The sequence below is a fragment of the Hippocampus bargibanti genome, linkage group LG13, assembly GCF_051943395.1.
Source record: "Hippocampus bargibanti isolate YZ-2025 linkage group LG13, ASM5194339v1, whole genome shotgun sequence".
NCBI lineage: Eukaryota > Metazoa > Chordata > Actinopteri > Syngnathiformes > Syngnathidae > Hippocampus > Hippocampus bargibanti.
This window is the reverse complement of record NC_142746.1, coordinates 22,427,972-22,449,313: the sequence shown is the minus strand read 5'-3', so window position 1 is coordinate 22,449,313 and position 21,342 is coordinate 22,427,972. Positions and strand designations below refer to the sequence as shown.

At 41.4% G+C, this 21,342-nt stretch overlaps 2 protein-coding genes across 2 annotated transcripts in view; one reads left to right on the top strand and one right to left on the bottom strand.

Moving 5' to 3' along the window:
* Positions 1 to 553: 553 nt before the first annotated feature.
* On the top strand, positions 554 to 5,996 carry grem2a (gremlin 2, DAN family BMP antagonist a). The gene is made up of 2 exons (XM_089012801.1): positions 554 to 979; positions 5,154 to 5,996. The coding sequence occupies exon 2, from the start codon at positions 5,166 to 5,168 to the stop codon at positions 5,718 to 5,720; it is 555 nt and encodes a 184-aa protein (XP_088868927.1). The 5' UTR covers positions 554 to 979; positions 5,154 to 5,165; the 3' UTR covers positions 5,721 to 5,996.
* Positions 5,997 to 7,301: 1,305 nt separating this feature from the next.
* The window catches only part of fmn2a (formin 2a), a 41,207-nt gene continuing 27,166 nt past the window's right edge, over positions 7,302 to 21,342 (bottom strand). Inside the window, 5 exon segments of the mRNA XM_089012757.1 lie at positions 7,302 to 8,088; positions 8,221 to 8,302; positions 10,231 to 10,380; positions 12,910 to 12,961; positions 17,643 to 17,735. Of these exon segments, the coding sequence (XP_088868883.1) occupies positions 8,062 to 8,088; positions 8,221 to 8,302; positions 10,231 to 10,380; positions 12,910 to 12,961; positions 17,643 to 17,735 (404 nt within the window). The 3' untranslated portion in view covers positions 7,302 to 8,061.

The window sequence follows — 21,342 nt, the reverse complement described above, 5'->3', positions numbered from 1 at the left end:
ATGTCGCGCATCCAAAGATGGCGCCCAAGCTCCGTTGGAAATGGGCTGATTTGTCTGCTGGGAATTTGTGTCAACTTACACCTTCTTTCTGCGTGGTATAGCAATTGGTTGTGACACACAACCATTCACCATCACATTATGTAGTTTGCCTTCGAATTTCGCTATCAACACGTTTTCAGACCAAAAAAAGTACCCAAAATGCATTGCGTGTCACTTTCTCGGTGTCACTCTGATGTCACTCTGGGATCCTCATCAACTTAAAAACAAGACTTCCGGAATATTCAGCGTGAGTCTTAAAAGGTAAAATCTAGCTATATGCGCTGGAATCTTTGTCAAATGCGCCCAGTAGAAGTCATTTGAAATCATTTTTACAAATTATGGACGCGAGGTGTCGGTTGTCCTTTAAGTGCCATGTAAAATTTTCCGGCAAACAAAGTCAAGCTACGACGCATCATCTAGACTGCATACGCACAAGTATAAGGAACAAAAAAAATATTGTGATTACAAGCTGTCAGTCCATATCGGGGGGGGGGGGGGTTCCAAGATTAAAAAAAAAAGGCTGCTTGAATCATACAATGAGCGCAGGGGCCAATAGGAAAAAAAAAGCCTCCCATTCTTGAGGAGGGAAGGGGCTGCTGGGGATTCAAAGTAAGTCCAAAGGATTGACACTCAGTGGAACACTGGCAGTCTCACGACACACACACACACACACGCTTCACGCTTCACGCTGATATCCGTGAGATGCTTTGACTGCACCGGAGTCGCCGTTTGAACGACGACAATATGACAGACGGACGACTGCTTGTTTTCACCAATTTGAGCCTTTGACAAGAGGGTGTGTAAGCAAGCCTTTTGGGGGTATCTGGCCGGGCTTTGTCGTCATGGAAACCGCAGCCTGGAAGCGGACAGAAGGACCGCCGATGGGGGAATGACCTGCCCGGATCTCGCATCCTTCACACTTTTACTGCCACGCTGAGAGGTACCATTCGCATCGAAATAATACGCAGAAGGAGTCCTTTAATTGCTTGTTGGATTCAAGTCGGCCACGTCGAATTGAGATTTAATGCCGAAATTGGGCCTTTTTTTAAGGGAAAAATTCGGGTTGAAATTTTTAACTCATTCACTGCCATTCACGAATGTATTCGGGAATTGAAAATATGACATAGAGCGCCATTCTCGAATTTGTTCGTTTTTCATGCTTGGGTGCTAATATAGCGCTGGCCATGGCCTCTGACAATGTTTTTTTTTTCCATAAGGGCGCAGCATTTTCCTTTATTTCCATGTTAGCGCTTTGTTCCAACTTCAGCTGTTGTTAAAGCGTTGTATAAAACAATATGTATTGTATTTTGGAGCGTCGCCCTCATTTCAAGCTCATATAACTCCAGACTCATATCATTTAGCAATAAACACTTTCTTTAATGATACAAGAAGAGAGTCTAAGGTTTCCTGTGCTGTATTGAATGTTTATGTCGTCCTAAAACTCAATATTCTGCGGGTCTTGGAATTGGAGTGAGAATGACAAAAACCCTGGCACTGGAGCGGACACATTTTTGCACATCGTCTGGCAGTGAATGAGTTAAATGATAAGGAAAAGTCATTTATTTAAAAAAATAGAGAAAAAAAGCCTGTTTCGTGGAGCAACATGAAATTTGGGAGCCAAGTCCACTACGTTAAAAATTTGGAAGATACACAAAAGTCTGCCATTTTGGTTGAAAAGCAGTCAGCGCCTTATGCTATCTTAAATTAGCCTCAGGAAATCTGTTAGCATCATTAGGCCCACAAAAAAAAAATCGGGTTGAGATTATAACCATATTTTCCGGTGTAGCCCCAATAAATAAATGGTATATTTTCACAATTTTTACAAACTGTTTGAAAGCTAGCCAGCCAGCTAACAGATAGCTAATAGATAGCCAGCTATACAGCTAGCCAACTAGCTAGATAGCCATATGTCTAATAGATAGCCAGCTACATAGCTAGCAAGCTAGACAGATAGCCGGCTATAACCAGCTAGCTAGCCAGCTACATTGCATTTGTATAGCATAGTTGTATTTTCTTTTTAGATGACTAAAAGGTGAACAGGTCAGATCTTGCAGCACATCTCATCCGAACCGAGCATTTTGTGCCGTCCCAAAATGTCCAAACCAATCAAGCAGGCATTGATGGACTAATTAGCTTGATCAATGAAATGACGCTAAAGGCAATCAAATCAAGGCAACGTTTCCATTTGTGGCTTTTGGACCAAAGCCAACATCAACCGAAGCTTCAAAAAGCGGCATTAAGTAGCCCCCCCCCCCCCGTCTCGATTGAACACTGGAAAGGGAGAAGTATCGCTAATTGGCGTCATTCGTTATGTTTGGCGTTTTCTCGCGCTCGACTCGCTGACTTGACAGGGAGGGAAAAAGCTCCAGATCTGACCGCCATGATCAAGATGGATGGCGGGGACTAAACGGCAACCTCCGACTAGCCACGCCGCCGCTTTCACACTTTGACCAAGCCGAGCGAGCCAAGCTCAGTTCAACTCGCAAGCTAAAAAAAGAAAGAAATACTGTACAGTTTTTTCAACCATAATCCGCTCCAGATAATAATAATAATGATAATACTAATAGTAATAATACCTTTCAAAGCGCTTTTCATCATATTCACAGACACTTTACAAAAGTTACAAATAAAATAAAATGTACACCTGACAAATATAGTCTAAACTGGATAATAATAATAATAATAGAGTAAAGTCTCGTTATATGGATATTCTCGGGAGTCGGAAGAAATATCGATCTAACCGGACTATCGATATATCCGATCCTGCGGCATGTAAATTTTCTCCTTGCGTTCATAGAAATAGTATCGTAATAAGCAGTACTATCCATATAACCAGACTTTACTGTACATGTAATTTGAAAGCGCTTTTCATCATATTTGCAGCTACTTTACAAAAGTTAAAAATAAAATGTACATCTGATGAATATAGTCTAACTTGGGTTTTCAATCATAATCCATTCCAGATAATAATAATAATAATAAATGTAATTTGAAAGTGATTTTCATCTTGCTTAAACACTTTACAAAAGTTAAAAACAAAGTAGAATGTCCACCTGATAAATATAGTCAAATTTCTGTTTTAGACCATAATCCATTCCAGATAATAATACATTTGAAAGCACTTTTCATATTAAAAATAAAATAAAATGTACACCTGTTGAATATAGTCCAACCTGGGTTTTCAACCATAATCCATTCCGGATAATAATAATAATAATAATAATAATAATAATAATAATAAATGTTATTTGAAAGTGCTTTTCATCATACTCAAAGACACTTTACAAAAGTTAAACATAAAATAAAATGTACACCTAATAAATATAGCCAAACCTGAATTTTCGACCTTAACCCGTTCCAAATAATAATAAACGCCATTGTTTTGATTCTGGAGCAAGGCAGTTTGTGAAGAAGTATCCTGGCGTGACATCACGAACAAGGGGGCGGGGCTTTCTGAATCTCCTCATTTCCCGAGCTCATTTTGTGGCAGTTTTGGGACATTTTTATTGGTGTTTTGCATTTGACTAAAAATATCAGCCTGCGTGTTTTGGCTATTTTAGGTGCTATAAAACATTTTTCTGATGTCACTTAGGAAACAGAAAAATGGTGTCGCTTGTCCCGTAGACGGAGTCGCCATTGATGACAGCGCAATTAGCCGTTAGCGCATGCCGATGCTATTTTATTTTAAAGGTGGAAAATAAAAACGCAGCAAAGCCTAATGGTTGTTCTTTCCCCGGTATTTGCTTCTGCTATTTGTAATTTCATTAGTGGCCTGAATTTTGGAAGCAAGGTCTGCCACACTTCAGTCAAGCGCCCCCCCTCCCCCCCAAAAAAAAGAGAATTTGCGGTCGCGCTGCAGTCGCCGAAATGTTCACGTGGGCGATATTAGCCTGAGGCAGACGGAGAAGTCGGCCGCGTTCGAGCTTTTTCGACCGCAGTCTCCTTCCGCCGGCGGGACTCTGGAATGATTAGCGCGAGTGACAGAACGGGGAATGTCGAGGGCAAAAATGACAAAATAAAGTTGCGGGGAGAGACCCCAAACCTCAGTCCCCCTTCCTAGTGTCTCCGTACTCAGACCGCTAACCGCTGCAACTCACAACGGTTCCCCCTCCCTTTGCAAAGCCTCAGACTGTCCAACCGCAAGATTGATGAGTAGCGCTTGTCAGGACTAGCATTAGCAAACCGTTTTTTTGGGTGGTGGGGGCGGGGCATGGAGACAGGAAGTTGGGCTGCAGACCCCAAGCAAGCGCCCATCCGTCATCTCCTGCACACAATTGACCTGATCAGCATGGACAAAAAGGCAAATGCTGCCCCCTTGCGGAAGGGGAAACCATTGCCAGAGGTCTGACCAGCGCTTTATCGGCACCCTCCGCAAGGAAAAAAAACAAATTGGAGAATGGCGCTCCACGTCACACCTTCCAATTCCCGACTAAATTCAGGAATGTCAGTAAATGAGTGACATTGAAAAAAGTGGCTGACCTGAAGGTTTCCCTTCCGAATTGCTCGCCGGTGGCAGAGAGCAAGTGGGAGATGTTGGAAGCGCACGGTGGCCTTCGGACGCTTTGTGGGTCCGTTTTGGGGAACATCTGCCCAAAAGATGCTTGAGTGATGCTCCAAACATGGGATCAATTCTTCCTTTTACGACGTGAGGACGACGGCCCAGGCGGCAGGCAGGTCATTGGCAGAGCACATTTCAAACCGCAATCAGAACGGGGGGGTGATACGGGGGTCCAGTCTTCCTCTCCCTTAATGGCGTGCAGATGGGCTTGTCCAATGTTGCTTTACATATTATAGTTCACCGCTAAAGCTAACAAATGATGAGCAATTATTTTGTCCGGCAATTCCATCAAAAATCAAACTTCCCCTTCTCGTTATGCGCGTGGAAGTGCATCATTTGGGGGTGGGGGGGGGGGCTTTTGCCACAGAAAAAAAAACCTTTTAAGCTAGCTGAAGCTGTAACAAAGCGCCAGAGGTCTGCCCGGCACCCCAGGCAAGAAAAACGAAAACCCAAATAAACTGTGGAATGGCAGTGAATGAGTTAAGAAAGAAAAAGGCGAAATTCGTCAATGGCGGAATGTGCGCTGAATGCTTTCTGACCGTGTTTTGTTCCTCAGGCCCACTTTAGAATGCTGTGGAGAATAAGCATCGCAGTCATCCTGGCCGGAGCCATCTGCGGCGCGGCGCAAGGCCAACAATCCCGTCCGCAGGGCTCCGTCCCGTCGCCGTCCAAGAGCAAAGGCAACCTGTCGTCCGAGCGCCAGCGGCAGCGGCAGCAGCTGGTCCAAAGCAAAGCCCAAGTGCTGTCGTCGGGCCGCGAGGCCTTGGTGGTGACCGAACGGCGCTACCTGCGCAGGGACTGGTGCAAAAGTCAACCGCTGCGCCAAACCGTCAGCCGGGAAGGCTGCCGCAGCCGCACGCTGGTCAACCGCTTCTGCTACGGCCAGTGCAACTCCTTCTACATCCCCCGGCATACGGGGAATCGAGGACAAGGACGCCAAGGCCGCAATAAGGACCAGGAGCCCTTTCAGTCGTGCTCCTTTTGCCGACCGCATCGCGTCACGCAGCTCACCGTGCAGCTGGATTGCCCCGACCTGCAGCCGCCTTTCCGCCATCGCAAAGTGCAGAGGGTCAAACAGTGTCGCTGCATGTCTGTGGACGTGAGCGGACACGGGAAGCTGTGAAAGATGGCGGACAAAACTGGAAAATCAATGAAAAATACACAATACTAAAAAAAAAAAATAAAGCCGCTTTCTCTTTGCTTGGAACTTCATGAAACAGAAGGATTCAATCACAGACTCGAGGACGTGTTAAGAGACTGTTAGGTTTCGATCTGGACCTGATATTGGGTTGTTTTTTTTTGTTTTTTTGCTGCCAGGACCGGGAGGGACGGACGGACGGGGGCCTAAAAGCAAAAAAAAAAAAAAAAAAAAAAAAAAAAAAAAAAAAAAAAAGACAAACTGTGAAAAGGTTTTTCCTTGGTAAAGTCCAGCATTAACGCTGATGGAAATGCTTTAAAGGACAACCGACATCACTTTTTCGTTTCTTAACTGACATCAGAAAAACATTTGATAGCATCTAAAATAGCCAAAACACGCACTATGATATTTTTAGTCAAATGCAAAAAAACACCAATAAAAATAAATTAGTGTCCAAAATATGAACCCGGAAGTGGTCCGTTTCAGAAGGTCCCGCCCCCAGTTCGTGACGTCACGCCAAGACGTCATGCCTAGCTCCAGAATCAAAACAATGGCTTCAAATTCGGAGAATATACTTTCTTGTTACTCATCCCGTAATGAATAGGATTCAAATAGTTCTGAAGAAGAAAGCACACATGTTTGCAATCGATTCAAGAACTTATTCTGTGTCATTTTGAGGCATCAGGGGTGGGAAATGTCGCACCCAAAAAAGGCAGAAGAGGGCGACAAAGCTCCGTGTAAGGAATTAGTCAGCCCGTTTCCACAGGCTGATTAATTCCTTACATGGAGCTTTGTCGCCCTCTTCTGCCTCTTTTTGGTCCTACACGACGTTTTCGGACCAAAGTACAGCAAAATGCATTGACGTGATGGAAGGCCTGCTACAATGTGTCCTTTTTTCGGTCAGGGGCGTTCCTTTAGTGACGTAACGTGAGGACTCGTCACCAACTCAAAAACAAGACTTCCGGAATATTCAGCGCGAGTCTTAAAATGTAAAATGTAGCTATATGCGCTGGAATCTTTGTAAAATACGCTCAGTAGAAGTCATTTGAAGTGATTTTACAAATTATGGACACAACTCGTCCGGAGACGTCGGTTGTCCTTTAAGATCACTCTGGTCCCCATTTACCGCGATCAACGGAGGTTCACTGAACTACAAAAATACAAAATAATAATAATTCCGCTCATGAGAATTGAGGAGGAAATGGTACCAAAACTCAAATGGATTCAAATATGGTTGGCATGCTATGACCGCCCCACACGCCCCCTTCACCGTCCTTCTCTTGGTAAAGTTCTGTATTAACGCTGATGAAAATGCTTTAAGGTCAACCCCTCCCCCATCCAAAAACCTCCATTTTGTGTGGAGAAAAGCGCATTTGTTCTTGTACAAAACAACACGCGTGACAACACGCGTGGAATGCTGCATGTGTACTTCAGGTGCAATGCTTTATATGATACGATACAAACATGTTTTCGAAGTGCGCATATGTGAAAATATATTCTATTCCTATAAATTCTATTTTATGATTTCATTGCAAATAGGGGAAGCAGGAAAGATCCACCAAAATATAAAATGAATGTAAATTATTTTATTCAATAAATATAGTATATATATATATATATCTATTATCTTTTGCAGGGTCACATGACATGTCCCTCCCCCCAAAAATGTCACGTGAGCACATTTCTCTGTAAGCAACAAACAACAAAAATGGTTTCTCATGAGAATTTAAAAAATAGCGAGCGATTTTTAGCTTGATATCTCGTCACGGTGGCGGGAGGGATGGATGAGCAAATGCAGCAAAGGAAGTGCTAAAAACGTGCCTACCAAAATAAAAGGCAATACACCTTTTAGCCCCCGTTGTTTTTTTTCTTTTAAATGCAAATATGGAATGACACATTTTTAAAATCCACGTCGTCCGCAGCCACTCACTTGTCAACGATAAGGCACTTTTTTATCTAATAAAATGTTTTTTCTTGGAAAGTGGCCGGTGATATTGTACTGAGGGAAAAACAAAGATCCCCTACATATGGCTTAAAAAATAATAAATCCATGGAAGGCATGGCTACGGTGTTGCTGTGAATTTGCAGCGAGCGTTTTCTGGCATCCAGTTTTCAAATCCCCAAGGATGGACTTTGTCTTCTGCAAGCAATAACTCAATAAGTGCTGCCAGAAGCGGGCCGAGCATTCCACGCCCGATACGCTTCAAATGGGCCAACTTGCGATCCGATTCAATTGATATCTTCAAAAATAAAAAAAGACTTTGGAGTAAAAATGAGTGATGCGTCACGTCCGATTGTACTTTTGCGGAGGTTACCCTTCTCTTCTTTACATCTTCTGGCCCAGCTTGGCTTTCTGCGGAATAGAGAAAAGATGCTTTTATTTTGGAGAGGGGGAGTGGGGGGGGTTTCATGAGACTATTTGAGATAAAGCAGAATCGACTGGCGGAACTCAGACAAAAAGAAAAAAAAAAAAAGGCAGACGTACGATTCCAGTGGCATGTTTGGGTTTGACGTTGTAGGATGCTTTCTCCTTGGCTTGTCTGAAACACTCCTCCGCCATTTTCAGCCTAAGACATAAAAGGCACCAAATAGAGACAGAAAAATTATTTTTGCAGCACGCTTGTGGAAGTTGGTCAAATTCAGACAGAATTTTCGGAAGAAACAAAATTGCCATTAAAACCCAGTCACAACTTTTCCAATACAAAAGCAGTACCATATTTTCCGGAGTATAAGGCGCACCCCCAATGAACGGTGTATTTTCAAACTTTTTGCATCGATAAGGTGCACCGGACTATAAGGCGCACCTTCCACGAATGATTTTTTGGTCCAAATATAATATACTAATACCATATTTTCCATTGTATAAGGTGCACCCCCAAATAATGATGTGAAATGTATGAAATGTATGAAAAATATTTTCCATATATAATATATTAATACCGTATTTTCCGGGAAACGCCGAAAGGAATAGAAGAATACTGTATTTTCCGGTCTATAAGGCAACTCTACACTATTATTATTATTATTAGATTAGATTTGCCTTTATTAGTCTGGAAAAATTTACATTTCACAGCAGCAAAGTGATAAAAGGAATGAAAGTAGAAAAACAATACATGAGCTACATGAGATTATTATTATTATTATTATTATAAGGGTAAAAAAATCTAGCCTTTTGTGTGCGCTTTATATACCGCAAAAGACAGTAATTTTAAGAGCACAGTTCCATAAGAAATAACCCGTGCTTATATTTAAGCACGGAATAAAGTCATTATGACCGGAATTTAGCAATGATCAACCCTTAAAAAACGGATTATTTTTTTTTGCTTAGTTCAACAAAAGCGAAATTCCCGCAACTGGTTGAGCATTGACGTAAATTGGATTGTTCGCTCAACGAAGAGGGGCGCCGATAACTTAACCCCTCGTGCGCGTGAGGGAAGATTACCATCGAGAACCGCGCGACCGCCATCGCACAGCGAAAGCCGCATGATAGCTCAAGGGCCAAAGGTCAAAGGGGTGGGTGACGCGTTCCTATTTTGTTTCTATCCTTTCCTGCCGGGTTTTCACTCCGGAGGCCTTTTGGACGAGTATCAGCGTGCGATCTTCATGATGCATAATGGACCAATTTGCTTTTTGTTGTCATGCTTTGTTATCGGTGGATCCATCACGGCAATGGAAGTGGATGCTGCGTGCGTTCCTTTCATTACGAGGGCCCGAGGAATTCCAAGGACCCCGATAGGATCTACACAGAGAGCGCCACAACCTTCAGCTTGGGAACAACTCTGGAAAACTTGCGTATAATGAAGGACGGTGAAAAAAAAATGAGTCCCCAAATGAAGCTTCATCTTTCCAAATGCAAATGAAAAGGTAGGTAGGGTTTGATTTGACACTATACACACACACACACACACACACACACACACACACACACACACACACACACACACACACACACACACACACACACACACACACACACACACACACACACACACACACACACACACACACACGCACACATTCCTGTTTCAATGGTTTTGTGAGGTCCGGATAACTTCAGATAAGGAGTGAGGACCACCGTTGCTGATAAGTTTAGAGAACAACTAGTGTTCCATTTGAAGACTAAATGTCACCCCATTTCCCACTTCAACTTTTTAAAAACAAAGAAATAAAAAGTGGACTTGCACTGAAATAGCATCAGGAATGAGGTTTCTGAATGGGGACAAAATATCATTTTACTTTTGTGGTATGAACTTTTTCCCTCTCATTAACAACGCACACACTCACACACAGAAACATACACAGTCAGTAAAAAGTGTGTATATCCAAGCGAAATGAAAATACACACCAAAAAATGATTTTGGGTGAATTTGTGAGGACCTCTCTGAAACTTTACCAGATGCACATATAGACCTTCTAGAAGCCTTGAGAATGAAAAACTTGTGAGGACCAAAAGGCCAAAAGGTGAAAATCTAATGAAAGGGCTTGCGTCACTCACCGTTCCTTCAGCATCAGCTTGTTGTGCTTCTTCCACTGTTCTTTAAAATCCGTGGAAAACTCGTGCCAAAGGCCGAAAAGAGTGTGCGGTGATGCCTCCTTTTCTCCCGGTTTAGGCTTGACTGAGAAGGATGAGCTCAACTCCAAGAAGCTGAAGACGTTACAGAGAAACAAAAACAAGAAAAAAGGAACATCCAGATAAAACTATTACAGCATGAGATAAAACAAGTCAGTCATTGCGAAGAAAGAACTGAATTGGTTCCCAGACAGAGTGTGTAAGGAGAAAAGGGTGTATCTCAAAAATTATTTTCCCATAGAAAACCATTAAAATGAGAATAATCCGTTCCCAGGTCCCAATAAAACATAATTTACGATTTTCTAATTTTCGCAACCTTAAAAGACAACCGACGCCGCCAGACAAGTTGTGTCCATAATTTGTAAAATGACTTCAAATGACTTCTACTGAGCATATTTTACAAAGATTCCACCGCATATAGCTAGATTTTGCCGCTGAATATTCAGGAAGTCTTGTTTTCAAGTTGATGACGATGCCTACCATGACGTCAGAGAGGGAACGCCCCTGACCGAGAAAGCGACACACAATGCATTTTGGGTACTTTGTTTGGTCTGAAAACGGCGTGTTAATGGCGAAATTAGAAGGAAAACACATAAATAACGCGATGGTGAATCGTTGTGTGTTGCACCAAGACTACTACTATTTGATACAAATTTCCAGCAGACAAATCAGCCCATTTCCAACGGAGCTCGGGCACCATCTTGTGCATTTTCTGGGATGCTACATTGGGCTCCTGATGGCTCAAATTGATACGCAAGTACTTCTTTAATCGATTGCAACCATTTACGCTTTCCTCTTCAGAACTATTTGAATTAAATAATTAAATTTCCCCATTGCGGGACGAATAAAGGTATTCTGATTCTGATTATATTCATAAAAAAGCGTTAATTCCTAAGTTATATGGATCTGTCGTTATCTGAGCTTGAAATGGGGGTGTATGTACAAAATACAATACATGCATAGGTTTATAGAGCGCTTTAACAACAGCTGAAGTTGTAACAAAGCGCTAACATGGACAAAAGGCAAATGCTGCCGCCCACTTGTGGAAGGGAAAAAATATTGACAGAGGTCTGACCAGCGCTTTATCTGCAGCCTCAAAAGAAAAACCAATTCCCGAAACAATTCCGAAATGGCAGCGAATGAATTCAATACAGAGTAAGCATATAACCTGGTACCTTGATGGACACGTGTTTAGATGCTAACGGTCATTGGAGAATAGGCCTCCATTGCCCCGACGATCCATCAGAACCGTCAAGGTGTTGAGAAGGCGAATGGATCAATACGGCGGACAGGTTGTGTTCTCTTTGTTTGGAGTGGAACGCATTCCTCGCCAGCCGCAACAGAAACCTGGAGCCGAGGCTGTCTACTCTCGCTCGGCTTAGATAAACAACGCAGACACCGCACGTGGGTGTGGGGGGCTCCCATCTACCGAGGCCCCCCAGGACCGCGGCCTGCACCTTCCTCAGAACCCAATCCCCAAATATTGACAAAAGCGGCAAGATTATATTCCTCTGTGAAAACTGCCGTGACGCTTTTTGTCTGGAATTATCTTCCCGTGTTGCCTTTACAGAGATACCTCAGCTTACGAACTGATTTGGCTCCCAGAAAGTGTGTGTAAGGCCAAAAGTGTGTCTTCCAAATATTCATTTCCCATAGGAAACCATTAAAAATGAGAATAATCCATTTTCAAGTCACCATAAAAAAGAATTTTTTACTAAATAAGCCTTAAAACTACACAAAATATACCTTATTTTGGGTATAATAAATGTGACATTGTATTGTAATTAAAGAAATAAACTGTACTGTCTAATAAAATCGTTTTATTGACCTTTGTGATGGTTGTTGATGTCGTTGCCTCTTGATGATATCCAAGTGAAGTTGCCGTGCTTTCTCGGCGATAATACCCTCTCTCACACTGTCCCTTGGTAGCTGCTTTACGTTAATCCGAATCAACAGAAGTTTTTCAACCTCTTTTATTGTTTGAGACCGTTGCTTAGACAACACAGAAACACCCTTAGCCACACGTAGCAATGGTGGACTTAGCATACTGGTACTGGGACGCTAAGTCACACAAATGCACACCTTGTTCGTGTTTCTTGATGATCTCCTTCTTCTGCTCGACCGTCATTTTGTTTTGTGTCGTCTTCGGCTGAACACTAGCCTGCGGTGGGGTCTTTTTCTGTCCCATAATAGCAAAGGTACGCCACCCGATAGCAAACCGCGTCTGCACTGAAACAAAGTGGGTGTGGAAAAGTAGTTCGCCAGCCACCGTGGCGCCGTTCGACCGTGCGGTTTGGTGTTCCACCGCCGAAAACAACCCCGCCAGCCATTGCGCCGCTCTGTGTGGTTAGGTTCGTTTGCCGAAAACTACTTGGTATGCCGATATTATATTCTTGCGAATTTAATGTTCATAAGGCGAAAAGTTGGTTAGCTAAAGTGTTCATAAGCTGAGGTATCACTGTACTGACAAATCAGTGCTTTGACGCACAAGAGGCGCACCTTACGCAAGCCGTGGAATGGAGTCCTACGAGGAATGACCGACAGGAGAGAAGGCCAAGAAGCCGCCGGGGAAAGATGGCCAAAGAAAGATCAAAGGGGGCTTACGTCTTTTGGGTGTCCGCCAGTTGTTTCTCTTGCATTTCCAGTTCGCTTTTGGCTGAAAAACACAAAGAAGCAAAATAAAAGATTTGGTTTTTTTTTCCCGTGACGATGAGATCAGCGGCGGGCCGACTTGTACGTACGCAAGCGGTCGGCCGCACCGGTATATAAGGCGCACCCCTCAATGAATGACATATTTGAAAACATTTTCCATATATAAGACGCTTTCTGAGAACTCCATTCACTCCCAAAATTTTCTCCGAGGTATTTTACCGTATTTTCCGGACTATAAGGCGCACCAGATTATAACGTGAACCTTCAATGAATGACATTTTCAAACGTTATCCATATATGCTGTGTTTTCTGAGAACTCCATTTACTCCCAAAATGTTCTTTGAGGTATATGACCGTATTTTCCGGACTATAAGGCGCACTAGATTATAAAGCGCACCTTCAATGAATGACATATTTGTAAACATTTTCCATGCAGCGTGTTCTACCGGAAACAAATTCCTTGTGTGTCCTACATACTTGGCAATAAAGATGATTCTGATTCTGATATATAAGGTGCTTTGTGACAACTCCATTCACTCCCCAAATTTTCTTTGAGGTATTTTACCGTATTTTCCGGACTATGAAACGCACCCCATTATAAGGCGCACCTCAATGAATGATATATTTTAAAACCTTTTCCATATATCCGGTGCTTTGTGAGAAGTCTATTCACTCCTGAGCACTCCATTCACTCCCACTTTCTTCATATTTTCCGGACTATAACGCGCACCGGATTATAAAGCGCATGGTCAGCTTTTTGGAAAACAAAGGCTTTTAGGTGCGCCTTATAGTGCGGAAAATGCACCAAAACTGGTACTTGATGATGGAAAAAAAAAGAAAAAGAAGGAAATGGGCACTGGTGGAAATTTCTCGCAGGCTACAAAGCGCTAATCTCAGCGACCATCTTGGATTTGGAGCGGCGGTGAAGCGCGACAGCCTGGCTCGACGTCCGTTCACTTCTCATAAGAGAAACGGCGGATTGGATACGCCTACCACGACCCTAAAGTCGGTGCCGTCAACTGTACCGCCGTATAACGGTCAAAGAGGGAGCCGCTTGTCTTCGCCGTCAATAAACGTACGTTAAAGCCGCGTTAAACTGTCAATGATTGGCGGCGTCCCTCAAGTCAATTCTCCTCATGGCTCGCTTTTTGCAACGGCGGATAAAACAGATCATCTTTCCTGGCGCAAATCAATGTTCATGCTCTTATCCCGGGAATATCTGGTTGCCATGTATAATTGAAGCCAGAGCAGCATCTGAAGATGTCGGGAGAAACCCGCCGGGACCGATGCGATCGCACGGCGCTAAATCACCCATCAGGCCGCGCTCCAATTCCTGCGGGATGACAGCTCGTCAATAAATAAATGGGATAAATCTTAATGAGAACTTGCTTTGTTCCATGAGAAAAAGCACTGAGAACTTATTTTGCCGATCATAGGGCGCACCGCATTCAAGGCAGCGCAGTGTCGGATACACGCATTACGAATAAAGGTATTCTGATTCTGATGTGGCGCTTTCACCACAGCTGAAATAACACTTAACATATAGTAAAATAATGTTACGGGTGTTCTTACTGTATTCAGGCCATACGCATCACACGCTGCGTCATTGGATGCAGGCGTGGTCAAATAGATCAATGGACTGCTGGTGTAAAATAAGACCATAGCCTTAGCATGTTTTTTTTTTTTAAAGGCAATTGGAGCAAAACTGAGTTTTGAGGTCCTTTTTGCATTTATCAATATACAGTAAAGTCTCGTTATATCGATATTCAAGGGAGTCCGAAAAAATATCGATATAACCGGGACTATCGATATATCCGACCCTGTTTGCATGTAATTTTCTCCGTGCGTGCATAGAAATAGTATCGATATAACCGGGACTATCGATATATCCGATATCGATATAACGAGACTTTACTGTAGTATATACATATTTATGTATGCGCTATTTGTATTTCATTTTTTTAACGCAACGGGAGCAAAACAGAGTTTGGCGGTACTTTTTGCATTTAACTATATCGCCTGTCTCAGCACGATGGGTGACAGAGCTTTCAGCTGCTCTGCAACCAAACTCTGGAACTCAATTCCTCCCAACCAACATTGGTAGTAACATGGATTCTCTTGCCACCTTCAAATCCCATCTCAAAAGGCGCCTATTTAAAATTGCATTTTCTGTGTAGCTCTTTCTCTTGTTTCTATTTAGAATTGTATTTTATTTGTTGTATTCTATTTTGTGATTGCATTTTATTTATTATAGTACCTATGCTCGTCTGTCACTGTAAAGTGTCCTTGAGAGCTTTGAAAGGCACTTAAAATATAGTGTCTTTGTTAGAAGTAGTTATATACACACATCCTAAAAACACCCAATATTATTTCATTTTCACTTATTCTTATCAGTTAGTTAGTCTATATATGTACGTGTTGAGGTAATTCGTTCCACGAACATCGTTTTGTTTTTCTTGGACTTCCTGATCCGTCATATCCTGCCTGCCTTTACATGATGTCACATCCTATCTCCATATATATTATATAAATGCTCTCCCGGCGCGTCTATCTCTCTGTCTCTCCTCAACCGACCTCCCACAATGTGCCTGCTGTCTACAAGATTAAAATAACGTATTGTGTTCAACACCTGGCTTCCTGCTGATTTCACCATCCCACTTCTCACACCCTGAAAAGCGATGAACCAGGAACAAACCATCACTTTTAACCCATCAGTAGGTATTTTACTTATTTAGTTAGTCGGGTGCGGTTTATGTATGTACAAAATGCTTTGTGCTTTAAAAATGTACTGGGTTGAGCCTTATAATCAGGTGCGCTCTGTCATCTGGAAATGACGGTCATAATCAAATCAAATAGCAAGACCAAACAACGGATTCTCAACATGTCCGCTTCCACTCTTATCCTGCGGTTAGTTTCATGGCCAGAAAAACAAACAAAGGCGGTTAAAAACAAATGGAGCCAGAAAGCGTTTCACCCCCCTCGGGCCTTTTGGGGTTCGGCGAAATAAGAAAAAAAAAGATGACATTTGGCTGTTTTCTTGTTTTGAGTATTATTACATCCATCCATCCATCCATCCATCCAGCCACCCCCTCCTCCTTTCTAACGCCACAAGAATCCCGTCTGGAGCCATGCGAATCAAACTTCCACGCTCACAATCGTCTCTGAGTTCAAAAAATGTGAATCAAAGCGCAAAGCTTCCATATTTCTCTTCCCAAGCCCAGAAAAAGGGGAGCGGCACAACGGAGGGCGCCAGGAGCTTTTCATCTAAAGACTTCCTTTAAATTAAAAAAAAAAAAGCAAAACGGACAGCGAGCTTTAGCGCCGAGCCACATATGCTCCGTATTAAGACTTCCTCATTTGAATACAAAAGCAGTCGGCGCGAGGCCTGTGGCATGTTACTTCACACAGAGATTGGTCACACTCAGTTAAATATGGCCTGGCTTCAAGCCAACAAAAGACAAATGCATTTATTGTTGGATGAAAAAAAATAAATCCATCAATAAAATACCCAGAAAACAATGTTGCCGGATACGCTTGCGCAACAAAAAGTGCTTTAGCTTCCCTATTTCAAGGCAGTGTTATGGCTTTAAAAGTTGTTTATGATAGTTAAACATGGAAGCATAAACCAAAGTGTCGCGTCATTGGCGCCAAACAGCCTGAATATGACATTGAAAAAAAACTACTGGACCCTCCGCACCCTGCCCACCACCTTTTCAGCAGACATTTCGACATTTTCTTCCCGCTATCCATTAACCCTCTAAACAGTAACCGAAATGTAAGTGTCCAGTGCCTCTTTGCAATTTTGCACCCCCCCCCCTTTCAAAACTCTCAAGGTCACTTTACAGTCACAGGATAAGTTTTTCTGTCTTGAAATAATTTTGCTTTACTGATCAAGCACAGAAGATGTGGTTGTTGTTATCGTTCCGAAATATCAAGCAGATCGAGATTTGCGTCTCCATCCGCTGACATCTCAGTTGGTGTTGTTTGCGCAAAACTTCCAAAGAAATGCACTGCATCAGGTCAAATCCAGGCTCCCCGTGCCAAGTCTCCAATAAATAGTTGATTTGGGTTGTTTTGCTAGCCTGACAAGCCATTTTCTTTCTCTTATCTTTGATTCCTCCAAGAGATATTGGATCATTTATGGAAGCAAAACCATGTGAGACCACGGCGAAGGAAAGCCACTTGCAGCCGAGTTGTTGACGTGTGAAACGCGACGCTAAGTCCACAAGCGGCTCTTTTGGGGAGATGGATTCCAATGGTTAGCATAACCACAGCATTCGACGTTTTATCCTCGGGTTGGCCACATGTTAGCTCGATGCTATTACTTCTGAACTAGTCAAGAGGCGGCATAATCGGACCGCGCCGCCTGGCTGGAGTTCTATTTGCTAGCTACAGAGTTGGCTATCTATGAGCTAGCTATCTATAAGCACATGTAGCTGGCTATTTATTAGCTAACTGTCTAGCTGGCTATCTATCTCGCTAGCTAGCTATGTAGCTGTCTATTTATTAGCTCTGTGGCTATCTAGCTAGTTAGCTAACTGTTCAGCTGGTTATCTGTTAGCTAGCTTTCTATCTATCTATTAAGATGGACTGCACCGTGCATCCGTCCGGAATTGCGTCCGTTTTCTGGTGGTCTGCGTGAATGGACGTATCTCCCAAAAGTGAAAGAAGTGAAAGTAACTCACCCTGGCAAACAAAGTCGTCCATCTTGTCCTTGAAAGGCTGCAGGTTGTCTTCCGAGGACAGCTTGCATACTTTTTCTGTCTCTCTGGAGCACGCTGGAAGAAAAGGGATGCAAAGGAAGCGTGAGTATACGTTACATTGTGACAGGGGGGACCGATCAACAGCGTCTGAATATTTCCTCGCTCCTTCTCGAGTAGATTTGCAATGTCGATGAGGCCTACGAGAAGCAAAGCAGGCGTTTGAGCAATTCAGAAAACATATGTCGGCGACTCTACTAATGGGGACTCCGCTTGTATTCTTTGCCCTAGCCGATGTCATTGTAGCCATTTTCGGAAAAACCCAGGCTCCCATTTGAAAAGGCCGCGTCTGTTGGGGACTTCCGGGGACATTTGGTCGTGACGAACTTTACAGATTGAACAGACGACAAGTTTCTTTATTCATTCATCTATTTATTTATCTGTCTATTTATTTGTGTATTTGCTATGAGTTTATTGATGTACTATTTGTACATAAGTTTATCTATGTATTTATTTACGATTTATTTACACATTTATTTACATATTCATTTACACATTTATTTACTTTTTCTAATGTATTTACTATTTATTTACACATTTATTTACATATGTATTTACTTATGTATTTACACATTTATTTACATATTACTTGACACATTTATTTACTTTTTCTAATTTATTTACTTATTCATTTACACATTTATTTACTTATTTATTTACTTATGTATTTACACATTTATTTACACATTTATTTACTAATTAATTTACTAATTAATTTATTCAGTCATTTTTTTAATTCGTTTATTTGCTTATTTATTTGCAGGGCAGTTTGCGGCAACGCCATCCAGACGGGTAAACAGTTACAAACTACGTCGGGTAAAAAAATATGAATGAATGAATGAATAAATAAATAAATAAATAAATAAATAAATAAAAGACGTCTGGCAAAAAGTGTAGGGGCACAACCTGATTGGTTTAGCAGCAAAGGTACATAAAAACATCCCAGAGACCAGACCGTGTTTTGAGGAATTGACGACTGGGCTAAAATGGCGCGTTATTATTTGCACAAAAAAACACATTTATAAGCGACTGTGCACAAGTCACAACTTGGAAATGTGCCGACGAATCCTTCCAGAAAGAGCCAAAAATGAGCCATTTCCCAAACGCCACATTTGTTCGCTTCATCAAGCCAAGCGGCACGCAGAGATTTTGATCAATCAATAAAATGATCTCTCTCTCCATATGTTTCACTCGGGAACATTCAACCAGATTGAAGTAGCTTCTTTTTTGCTTAACTCCAAACGACACGAACGAGGCCAGATTCCGTTGCCAACAATAACATGAATTTCCACTTCTTGATGATTAAGACGTGACAGCGACTTGTTGATGTCTGGAGATGCCGTGAAAATGGGACACCGCGGTGAAAAGCATGACCAAATATAGAAATAAATGGATACGTGCACAAATAGATCAATAAAAAAAATAATCAACAAACAAATAATAGGCAAATAGGTGCGGAAATAGATAAAAAAAAGAATAAATAAAAGCTCAATCAATAAATAGATAAATACATGTATACATAGATAAATAGATGAATAAATACATAAATAACAGCACAAATAGATAAAAAACTAATAAACAAATAAATAATAGGCAAATAAATAAATAGGTGTGGAAAGATAAAAAAAGAATACATAAAAGCTTAATCAATAGATAAATAAATACATATATTCATAGATAAATAAATAAATGGATAAGCGCACAAATAGATAAAAAAGTAATAAACAAGTAAATAAATAGGTGTGTAAATAGATAAAAAATACATAAAAGCTGAATCAATAAATAGCTAAATAAATAGATAATAAATAAATGGACGAGATACACAAAGAGATCAAAAACAAATTAATACATAATAGGCAAATAAATAAATAAATAGATTGCGGAAATAGATTAAAAATCAATGACAAACTAAACAAAAGCTAAATCAATAGATAAATAAATAAACTAAATACATAAACCATTTTTTTAAACGGTTGAGAAAAGCAATGAAATTTTATTTCTTTTTTTTGCCACCTCCATTACTGATGATTATTGTATTATTATTATTGCACGCAGGTCAATCAAAATCCCGGATTAGCCATCCATCCAATTTCTACGCTGCTTCCCCATGAATAGAAATGAGTGCGGGGGGGATGGCGGGAGGGGCTTGAGTAGCCGGTTGATGGCGATTGGGGCATCCGGTTTAGTTCCAGTAGACAACAACGTCGAGTCGTGATCCTTTGTTGTGGATTGTCGGTGGCTTTGCACGTCCGCTCGTGCGGACTCTGTTTTGGCTCATCCGCCTCCTCCAACACACCTGATTCAAATGATCACCTCATGGCGCGCTCGGCAGGAGCCCGGCAACCAAATAATGCGTCATTTGAGGCGGATGTGTTGGAACAGGAAGATCTTGATGATGGGGGGGTCCCGAGGGCCGAAGCCCCCGACCCACCCCCTTTATACATGACTTTCAGATGACGGCTACATGTCCGTGTCAGCTATTTGAAGACCTGGGGGTTTTCTAACATTTCTTCTACATCCTAGTTGTTGGGTGTCAAATAAATAAATAAATACATACATTAAACAAATAAACAAATAGTCTGTAAATTGATAGTTACATAAATTAATAAATACATGAATAAATGAACGAACAAATAAATAAAAATAAATAATAAATAGACAAATAAATAAAAACATATATTGATTTAAAAATAAATGCATAGACATCCCGGTAAAAAAAAAAAAAAAACAAATAGATAAATAAACAAAGAAATTAATTAATTAAAATAAACAAGAAAAATTGACAAATCTATCAACAAATAAATACATGAATAAATGAACGGATGAACAAACAAATCGATAAATAATTAATAAATACATTAGAAAATAAACAAATAGACGGACAAGTAAATAAATAAACATAAATAAATAGAATAATTAAAAGCAAACAAACAAATAGATAAACAAACATACAAATGAATACATAGAAAATAAATAAATATATAGATTAACAAAAAGAAATAAACATGAAGAAATACATAAATAAACACAAATAAATGCATAGATTAAAAATAAATTCATGAATATTAATAAATAAATAAATACATAGATTAAAAATACATTCATAAACACATATCTAAATAAATAAACAAGCAAACAAACAAATGTGTCGGGCGCATGAGGGGTGAGTTGACAAAAGTGTGACCTAGCGCCGCAAAGTTTCTGTATTTTCCGCCGACGCCGTTGCAAACAGAACGCGATGAATTTCTAATGCTTACATCTCCCAAATTTTCCAGAGGATTTCTTTCCCGGCTTTACCGCGGGTGAAAGTGAAAGGAGCACCTCCATGATGTACGCTGATCTCCATTTCATGAGGAGCTCTCTGGCGAACCCACGGGGGTCTCGTCGTCCTGAAACACTCACATCTGTTTCTGCTTGTCGTCTCGACAACAACCAGATGTTATCTGGCACTTGACACACCTCCGCCAATCTGAGCGCCGCCACGCCAATGCTCGGCTTTTTTTTTTGGGATGGGAGGTGGGGGTGGGATTAGTTTCCGTTTCCGCGCGTGAAGTTTAAGGCCTCATGCATAATTCAAGAGCTTCGCTTTTCCTCACGCGTTGCTCATAAACAAATAACACCTCTG

Bases quoted from the DNA above. Each gene is read 5' to 3' on its own strand.
- grem2a (XM_089012801.1), top strand. From the start codon at position 5,166: ATGCTGTGGAGAATAAGCATCGCAGTCATCCTGGCCGGAGCCATCTGC.